Source organism: Bidens hawaiensis, unplaced genomic scaffold (genome assembly GCF_021521415.1).
Source record: "Bidens hawaiensis isolate Kalapana, Puna unplaced genomic scaffold, B.hawaiensis_p1.1 tig00029276_1, whole genome shotgun sequence".
In the NCBI taxonomy this organism is placed as follows: Eukaryota; Viridiplantae; Streptophyta; class Magnoliopsida; order Asterales; family Asteraceae; genus Bidens; species Bidens hawaiensis.
Window position 1 is genome coordinate 8,337 of NW_027494822.1, and position 10,488 is coordinate 18,824.

General features: G+C 34.0%; 2 protein-coding genes across 2 annotated transcripts; both read left to right on the forward strand.

Moving 5' to 3' along the window:
- The first annotated feature begins 699 nt into the window (after positions 1-699).
- Positions 700-4,183, forward strand: LOC143578480 (uncharacterized). The gene is made up of 5 exons (XM_077062051.1): positions 700-850; positions 2,911-3,030; positions 3,103-3,234; positions 3,325-3,711; positions 3,787-4,183. The coding sequence occupies exons 2-5, from the start codon at positions 2,918-2,920 to the stop codon at positions 3,923-3,925; spliced, it is 771 nt and encodes a 256-aa protein (XP_076918166.1). The 5' UTR covers positions 700-850; positions 2,911-2,917; the 3' UTR covers positions 3,926-4,183.
- Positions 4,184-7,226: 3,043 nt separating this feature from the next.
- LOC143578468 (MACPF domain-containing protein NSL1-like) lies at positions 7,227-10,198 on the forward strand. Its single transcript, XM_077062045.1, has 7 exons — positions 7,227-7,534; positions 8,113-8,351; positions 8,437-8,626; positions 8,727-8,810; positions 8,902-9,085; positions 9,159-9,325; positions 9,402-10,198. Exons 1-7 carry the CDS (start codon positions 7,262-7,264, stop codon positions 10,086-10,088), a joined length of 1,824 nt encoding a protein of 607 aa, XP_076918160.1. The 5' UTR covers positions 7,227-7,261; the 3' UTR covers positions 10,089-10,198.
- Positions 10,199-10,488: the final 290 nt, after the last annotated feature.

Sequence of the window (10,488 nt, forward strand, 5' to 3'; positions counted from 1 at the left end):
CATTGAGATATTAATGTTATTCTACTGGATATATAAATTATTTAAAAGTTATTTGAATAATGGTTACTATCATCATGTAGTTGAAGATTTATAAGAAAATCCGGAATGATCACGTGTTGTGTTAAATATAAGGCTATGCATAGCGGAGGGGTTACAAATTGGGGTGAATTGTGACATGTGACGCCCAATCAGCAAGGGGTGAGAATTTGTTTTTGAGGTGTAATGGTGTTATGGTTTAATATATATATACACACACATATATATACAATACACACAAACAATATAATAATAATAAAAAGGAAAGGAAGAACGGCAATAAGGAGATGTCGCCCCCACCCCTTTTCGCCCAAAAATCGCCCCGGGGGGGGGGGGGGGGCGGTGTTCCACCACCTTGTCACCCCCAACCTTCGCCCCACTACGTTTGACCTAACTTTATGTAAACTAGATCGTTAATGTACATTAATATTTAATATTGAAAATGTACACGATGTAATCATGGAAAGCAACAGAAAAACATAAAAAACTGAATTTCACCTCATTAAATTTAAATAACCAATCTTGTCAATGAGCTTCTCTTAAAATTTTTAGTTATGTATTTACATGATAAAAAAACCCACTTGATAACAAAGAAATAAGCATAGGGCCCTATATAAATATCGGCCCAGAATCTTTTAATCAGGCCCAAAAATATTATAGGGCTTAAGAGCTGATGATCGGAATCCCACCGGAGATTCCAAATCCCATTCTTCCCACCGCCGTCGCCGCCGCTATTTTTCCGCCGTGAACAATTGTTGATCCAGTTTTTAGTATTAACTTGATGCTTCTGAGTTAATTGACGTAACACGCACAGGTATGCCCTTAATATTATATCCGTTAAGTAATGATTTCTTTCATTAAATAGAAACATAGATATTACATCAACATAGCAGGTAGGCGGGCAACAAGCTGCGCCGCCACCCCTTAATATTATATCCGTTAAGTTATCAAATTCATTGAAAAGCTTTATTCTTTATGCCACTTTGTATCTTTTGTTCATATATGATTCTGTGTATTGTGCTTAAATGGCATCATGTGTGGTTTGATATTGAGTATGTTTATGTGATAGTTAATAGTGAAGTGTGCACACCAGGTGTTTGATAAAATGCTTGAATTAAATGTGACTTCAATCTTGTTATAGAATTAATTATCAATTTTACTGTTGTGTACTTGTTTCAAATTAACTAGATAACAATTAATAAATCTTTAAATTTCTAGTTCATTTGCGGAACGTCTAGCAGAAATACTAGTAAAGTGTGTGCCTGTTTATTCGATTTATTACATCGATAGAATTGACGATTGAGCCTTTGCTGGTATTTACAGTGGCGGACCCACACCAATTGAGTTCACGGGAACGCATTGATTTTAAAAATTTTCATAAAAGTAATATATAAAAGAACGTAGTGATTAGTGAACCCATAAGAATTATAGATGTGAACACATAGGAACAAATTCTATGTTGATGTAGTGGTAAAATTCTTGTGCATTGATGTCCCCTATCAGTTTAAGCCTATGCTTTCTGTTTTCTGTGAGTTGATGTCCCCGACCATTGTAGAGGTTTTTTATTTCATCATCTTCAACATAGAAACAGGTAATCGACCTATTTAACTAGTAATAACCCCTATTTTTTTTTTTTTGCAATTTAAATGTTGTATGAATTTACAAAATGGTTTTGTTTTCGTATACGATGAACAGTTATTTAGTTTTTTGATTTTGTGTTTTTTGCTTCAGCGACTCCAGAAAACATTGCTTTGAAAAATCACACAAGTTGTTACTGTGAAGTATTAGGTATTGAGTTAATGTACTTTTTTAAGATCCACAAGTGATATTTATGTGTCTTAGGAGAGCTGAAAGTTTTATTTTCAGGTACTAGATCAAATACGTTTTCTACTATTTCTAATTCAAAGTATTGAAAAGTATTGTTGCAGAATGAATGAAACTGCTTCTATGACCCATCAAATAGGCTTCTCTTAAAAAAGAGTAACAGTTTCATCCCTCCTGATATATGCTAGACATGTGTGTATATGTAACTTACAGACTAGTCACATATGCTTAATTTGCACTTCTGTTTGTATGGAGGCTTATTTCTTCATATGACTAAATGTGTGTTATTGAATAGATAGATTAGGATACTAAAATCAATGCTGATATGAAGGATATTCTGTTGTATATATTCATGATATAGATGATCTCCTATGTATCTATTTATAGATATATTTATTTAATATAACTATTCTATTAGTGTGATTGGAGTTATTATTAGTTTTACAAATAAGATACAAATGCAGCTGCATTTGGGTTGAATTTGATAATGTGAGCTTTTACCAACGAGGCCAATATGCAGCTTTATGGCTGATTTCCAACCATCCCCTGCACTTATTTTCATATCATGAATTTCTTATTGTAACTTCAGTGAAAAAAACTCGACTTGACTAAGAAACTCTAACCTTGAATTAGAATTCCAGGCACCATAAAAAAGGTGACCCCATAGGTAAAAAATCTTGGGTCTGCCACTGGGTATTGAGTTTCGTTAACATATACTTGTGTTTGAGGAAGGTTTTATGCATTTGATCAGAAGCTACTGGTTTCTAGACTACCGAATCTAGACTTTGCTTTCAAATTAATTTAAGGTTATACGCAGTAATGCGGCCTTGAAGTTCTGAACCTTTGACTGAATAAATTTTTTGTAGTGTACATAAATGAAAAAACATGTCACAACCTTATATGTACTTTCTGTAAGGATGAATCTGTTAATTCTCTGTTTCATGGATATAACTGTCCTATTTGAGATAATTGTTACTACCTTCTTATTCCATCTATCATCACGTGTCTTTTATTTGCTCTGAAGTTTTAGTATTATCTTTTAAACACCAGTTTAATCATGGAATTGGAAGATTGGGCTGGTGGATCAAGTGATTCAGAGGTATCTTCACCCGATAGTGACAATGAGGACCATTGCTATGCATACGGTGACATACCCAAGTTACAGTTTAGGTACTTTTGAGGATTATTTATCCCCGTATCAAACTTTCATCACCAATGTTTAACAGAGTAATTTATGTTTAGGAAAGGTGATTCCAAGGCTCGTTGGAAGGAGGAGTTGGGTATGGCCGAGATTATTAGCCACAAAGGCCGAATGTGGATAACAACAGGGATAATGCACGGTGGAAAATTATACATTTTTCTTGAAGATACTCTGTAAGTGATATTTCAATCAAGATAAGACTTGTACCCATAATGATTGTGGAACTGTATTAAAACTTTCAAAACATGTTTCATAATTTGTAGATTTTTGGCAGAGATCGGGGCGCTGCAACTGTTTGATGATGATGACAAATGTATCCCACTTGAAGATATTTACAAGAAGGTTGCAGGAGGTGTAGGTGGATCTTCTTGGGAGTCGTCTGAGGTGTACAGACACCTAAAATCTTTGGGTTACATAATCAAGAGACACGGTGTTTGTTGGAGTATGAAACAAGTTAAAACCGTGCCTTCATCTATTGATGGTGAAGCAGAGAATGGTTGTGAAGAATTAGCTTCTGTAACTGAAATCGCTAATTTGTTCAGCAGTATGCAGATAAATGATGTGAGACCAGTTTTTGATGTTTACCCTCCAAACAGCAAGTTCAGAAAGTCTAGCCCGGGTGAACCGATGTTTATTCTCTGCATAAATAGGTAAGATAACACATCAATATTGACACCTTAAGTCTGTTTCTTATATTCGTTTTATTTTTGTTTTGAATATTTTAGTGGCGGTCCACCAACTAAGAAGCAGATCGAGGATCTTGAAGGACAATGTAAAGGTGTTCCTCTGAAGTTTTGTTACGTTGAACATGGACGTGTAAGCTTCTTTTCTTTCAATGAGATTGAGCTTCCTGTTCTTCCTTGACTTACCATGATTGTTAAAATGGTAATCTTCAACATATGCTGCGCTTGCCAAACAATGAATGGTTTAGACATTTATATCATTATTCTTTTTATTTCGCCTTCATGTGGCTTTTGTTAGATTATAGATACAGTAATAGATGAAGTTGTTGATTTTCTTAGTAGCCAAACCTCAAAAGTTTTGTTGATACTCCTCGTGTTAATGCTTAAGCAACCAATGTGCTTTTGGCCAAAGTTGTATTCATAATTTAGATTATCGAAACATATGTTATGCCATTGTCTACCATGTTTATAAATTTATACCAACATGTCTTTTTTTATTGAACTGAACTTAACTTTGAAGTAGATACGCCGTATATGACTGATAATCCTATACAATATTATCTCTCTGTATTTTAACTGTTTCCACATCTATCAGGTTTTTTGCACTTTTTAGATATTCATAATTTAATATCGGCATACAAAATTAGAATTTAAGTGTGAGAATGTGATAGTAGTCCTCGTTAGCCAAGTTACGTAATCTTTTTGTTCTCATGGGACTAGAAAATGTGATGGTTGCATAGTAGAGTGTTAGACAGTTCGTCTCTTTTATCTTACGGACGTTTCGTACTTTTGAATTTCGATATAAATTGTTTTAGGCCTTTAAATTTGTTACATAGAAGTGTTTATTGGGCTATGAGGAAAATTAGTTTTCATGAAAATAGACCCGAGTGGAAATGAATCACTTTCGGAGAAAAGAAATTCAAAAAAGGTTCACTTGTATATTTTTCTTTTGGAAGTTAATAGCAATGGAGGAGGTGATGTGGTTGTAGGTCGTGATGGTGTTAGCGGCAACAATGGTGGTTGTGTCGTCGTCGGTGACAGTATGTTAATGAACCTACCTGTATATATTTTGAGTTTACAAAGTGATAACAATTAATAATGGTTCATTTTGATCGTTATATATATATATATATATATTAATAATTCAAAATCTATTGGTTGTGGGATTTTACTTGACTCAGAAAGAGCTATATGTATTTTCTTTTCTAACGTGGACTATAAGCTAACAAGTCACAAAACACTTTTGTAGTGTACCCACTTGTAGATCTATATTCTTATGGGCAACTTCCACCAAACTCACTCTTACTTTAATCAAAACTATACGTATTTTTATAATGAAATAAAAAAGTGCCTTAAACTTCTCTTGCCATGCCAACGTCACTCACTGCAACATGCCATTAATCATAACTCTTATTGTGATTAAAAAATCTATTTCAGTATAAAAGTCAAAAATATTATTACGTTTTGTAATTACTTAAATACAATCTATCTATAATACTTGGTTGGTAGCTCAGTGTACGTCAAAAAGTTGTGTGAATAACATACTATTTTAGTATGCGGTTGATTTTGATCGTGTTTATTGTATTCATTTATAAATACTAGACGGGTGCCCGCGCGATGCAGCGAATGTTTGAACCTATTAATCACGTACAAATATAAGTGTTTATGGTTCAGTTAAAACCTTGAAATCGTTTAAGCCGGTCATTGGTTTGACTTCTTTTTTCTTTTTCTTTTAAACTTTCGGTTTGTTGATCGGTTTCAAAATTTTCAAAACGTAGTGAACGGTTGGTTCGCGGTTTATATCGGCAACCGGCCATATGAAACCAGAAAAGAGTGTAAATGAACCTAATTGCAATATGATTCCTTTTGTAATATTTATTGTTATTATTTCACGTCATAAATCTTCCATTAATATTTACCATTTATGTGACTAAAATTATCTTTTTTTTATTTATGATCATCTTAAGTATCATATTATGTTGGTTTTTAGTTAACATTGACGGTACATTTACATTATTAATTATTTTAAACTAAATTTATTATTAAAGTTTAAACTGTGAAACCAAACCAGAACCAGGCCGTTAGTAACGATTCGGTTTCAACTTTCAATGGTTGAGTTTGGTTTGGGACGACAAAAAATCAGTATTAACGGTTGGACTCACAAGTTTAACTTAAAAACCATCAAAACCGACACTGAACACCCATACATAACATATTAATTTATTTAAAATGAAAAAAAATTACAACAATATTATATCAAAATTAAAGAGAATAAAATGCATGTTTTTATGGTGCAATTTGTTTATAAAAATATTGGCGTATGAAAAGGCTATAGTCGTTTAAAAATCATGGGTGAGAAGTTAGTTTACAAGTTAAATTAAAAACATAATATGGTTAAAGATAAGAGACCAAACTTGTAAGTTGAATAAATTGTGTTTAAAAGACATATTTACCCTTACTAACACATGTACCTCATGCTTTAAGTGTTGTAAATTACTTAAAATGAGTGTCTTAATTTACCTTTGTTTGGTGTATTATATATAGTATAGATATATATTATATTACAATGTGTTGTGAATTATAAGAAAGAAATGTTATATAAATATAGTAAATTTTAAGTTTTCCAATTGTTTGATACTGCAAGGGGCCAACAAAAAATTATTTATAATTAGTGCATTTGTTTAAATAATTAGATCAATGAGTTAGAACCAAGCAGGTTAAACCGGTTAGCAAGTCTATAATTTAATTAAACCAAGATAAACATATCAATCTGAACATGAGTCGGTTCAATACGAGAACTAAAGCACGACTACTTCCATGGTATAATTAACAAACACTAAATTTTTTTATTTTCTAAATCTACTCTTTTTCGTTTTTTATTTAATAAAAGAGTAAACTTTAAGTTTTCTATTTTTGATATTTATTTTTCAATTAATATTTTACTCATACATAACCGTCTAGCGAGGTATAGAACCCTTGATTTTAAAAGATATAGAACATTTATCACACCAACAAATACCATTGAGTCAAATGCCCTTTGTTATTTGTTTAGCAAGGTGACAATTTAATTAGAAAAGTACATATCTTCCCGACACATGACTTGTTTATTAAACATGTTAAACATAACTACCAATACTATTTCCGCCCTAGAAAGTTATTACACTAAACAAACGTGTAATTCTTAAATTCCTTTTTTAAACATAAAACTAAACTATAAATTAAAAAATAACAAAACAAAAAGACAAAAACGTATTTGGAGGGGCAAGCATCTTTGTTTCTTTCATTGATTATTTCAAACTTCAAACTTGAAAGACTATTCATAGTCAACATTTTAACGATTTATCCACGTGGCACCAACCCACTGTACCCATTCGGCCGCCTTCCATTCACACACTCCAAACCAAATTCTTAAACCATCAACTAACCTACCCGCCAATTCACATACATTCATTCATTTTATTCTACTCCACCTTAATATTATCACTATCTATCACACACAAAATAAATAAATAATAATATGTCTTTCTACAAGACCAGCTTCTATGATCCTCAATCAGCTGCCGAGAAGGCGGTTTCGGTAATCGGGTACGGCTATGATCTCACTTCCGATATCCGGTTGACCGCTTGTAAACCCAGACCTTCTGGGTCAACCCTGATTGATCTTGCTGGAAACCCGACTAAGGATCTTGTGGTTCCCGGTGGTGTGGTTGTTCCTAATGTTTCGCCTTCGATTAAGTGTGATAAAGGCGAGCGTACCCGGTTTCATTCGGATGTTCTTTCGTTTAATCAAGTGAGTTGTTTCTTCATTGTTTAACTTCCTTTGACTTTAATTTAAACCTTATACTTTGTATTATTTGATCAAAACTATTGTGGATTATCAATTGATCTAATAGGTTGACTTTTGAAGTCAATGCTATGTTAATACTTATGTATAGGAGTTAGATCTAATACAAACGAGGGGTTCATTGAGACTTTTGTAATTACTCTGCAGAGTAATTCGCTATAGAAAAGTACAAGTAGAGTAATAATAATTACCCTGGTTGTAAAGTGTAGTGTAATTATAATTACTCTACTTATATTTTGTTTGTAGCGTAATAACTACTTTACAACAAAATGAAATAGAGTAATAATATTATTAGTTTATTACACTACTTGTAAAGTGTAATATAGTTATCGTTACTCTATTCGTATTTTTTATTATAGCATAATTACTCTATATATTATTATTAATATTATTATTATTATTATCAGTCTACAATATTGCCACCGTGTCCTTTATTTATTACATCGTATTATTTGAACGATATATGTTCATTTTTATGTGATGAATCCCGCTAATATATATGTATATGAATTTTTGTTCATCAGATGTCAGAGCAATTTAATCAGGAATTATCGTTATCTGGCAAAATACCATCCGGATATTTCAATTCGATGTTTGGATATAAAGGTTGTTGGCAAAGAGACGCGCCCACGACAAAATGTCTAGCATTCGATGGATGTATAATTACATTATACAACATTGAATTAGCAAAAACACAGATTGCATTATCTGAGAAAGTGAAGCAAGAAGTACCGTCTTCATGGGATCCTACCGCCCTTGCTGAGTATGACATTTTAGTATTTTACTCGTTTTCTTTACGGTTTGTAACATAATATGTATTCTAAAACCAAGTAACCTTAAATTCTCAGGTTTATCGACAAATACGGTACTCATATCGTAGTCGGGGTAAAGATGGGGGGTAAAGATGTAATTTACCTAAAGCAGCTACAAAGTTCAAATCTTGAGCCAACAGAAGTGCAGAATTTGTTGAAGCAATTAGCAGATGATCATATTTCTGAAGCTTCTGATTCAGGCTCGGATAAATCATCAAAGGAAAAGGTATGTTGAAGATGAAGTGCGAATTAGAGGCTGTCAAACGGCCCGCTTGGTTATAATAATAATCAGAAAAACTAACATTAACAATCATGGTGTAATGCAGGATAAACGGGCTGTAGCCTGGGATCTCCCTCCAGTACTCGTGAATGCTCTAAGACCCTCTGTTGTTTCTCGGTCTAAGAATGATGTAAGCTCCTCATATGTTTGTGAACAACATTTATATTCTTATAAATATAGCATTTATATTCTTAAAAGTACATATATGTTTTTATCTTTAGGATCTATTTAGTATTCATGTTCGGCGTGGAGGTGTTGATAACGGTCAAAGCCACATAAGTTGGCTTTCAACTGTATCCCAGTCACCAAATGTCATTTCTATGTCGTTTGTTCCAATCGTGGCACTTTTAAGTGGCGTTCGTGGTAGCGGTTTTCTGTGTCACGCCATTAATCTGTACCTTAGATGTGAGTAGTATACTTCTTTTAGTAACTTGCATTCAGTTGATGTAGAAGTTAAAAAATATTTTTTGTATTGCAGATAAACCACCAATTGAGGAGCTTGAACAATTTCTAGAGTTCCAGTTACCTCGACAGTGGGCCCCGGCTTACGGTGATCTTCCGCTTGCTTCGAGACGCAAGAAAACCCCATCCCCGTCACTTCAGTTCACTTTCTTGGGTCCTCGGCTCTATGTCAACACGGTCAAGGTAAATGTTGCTTGTATTTATGTAGAAATATAGAATCTTGACTCGTTTATCTAATTCACCGATTGGTCAACCATAGGTTAGTTCCGAGAATAGGCCCGTGACTGGGGTCCGGTTGTACTTAGAAGGACGAAAGAGTGATCGGTTAGCCATCCATCTGCAACACCTATCTTCGGCTCCTAAAACGCTTGAACTCAGCAATGACTTCACCTACAAACCGAGCGACGAGCCGATTGAAAAAGGCTACTTAGAGCCGGTCAAATGGAGCATATTCTCACACGTGTGCAGCTACCCGGTCGAGTACAACGAGGCTCTTATTGATGACTCGGCTTCCATCGTCACCAAAGCTTGGTTTGAAGTCAAAGGCTTTGGCATGAAAAAGGTTTTGTTTCTTCGGTTAGGATATTCAACCGTCGGATCTGGAAAGATCCGACGGTCAGAATGGGACGGGCCATCCACACATTCTCGGAAGTCGGGCCTAATGTCAACGCTAATGAGCACGCCTTTTAGTATAGGACTTAGTATACCTGAACCGAAGCCCGTTAAGGTGGAACTGAATTCCGCTGTTTATCCTGATGGCCCGCCTATAAGGCTGCCGAAAATGTCGTGTTTTGTTGATACTAAGGAAATGGTGAGGGGCCCGGAAGACCCGCCCGGGTATTGGGTTGTGACCGGAGCAAAGCTTTGTGTGGAGGGCAGTAGAATTAGAGTCAAAGTCAAGTATTCTTTGTTGACAATAATGTCTGAGGATTCAATGTTTATGTGAGAAAAAGATATACAATAGCTGTATTAGATCATTGTTTGTATCATTTGTATCATTAAATGATTATTAACTGTACATTTGTACTCTATAATTAATTATAGATTCAAAACATGACATTCCTAGCAGATCTAAAGGTCTAAATCCTAAGCCTGATGAGAAGACAATAAAAGATATTAATATTATTTATTTATTAATGCAATTATATGCCTACTCAGTCATTGTCATTTGCATACTCATTAATACATTGCATACTCTCATTATGCAAATTGTAACAAAAATATTCACAATTTCCATGCCGCTAAAGCCCGAATTCTGGACCTCCATTGACTCGTCTGCTGTGTGTTACCACTTACCATACACATCCCAAAAAACTGCAAAAGTTTGAATAACAAATATTAATTCT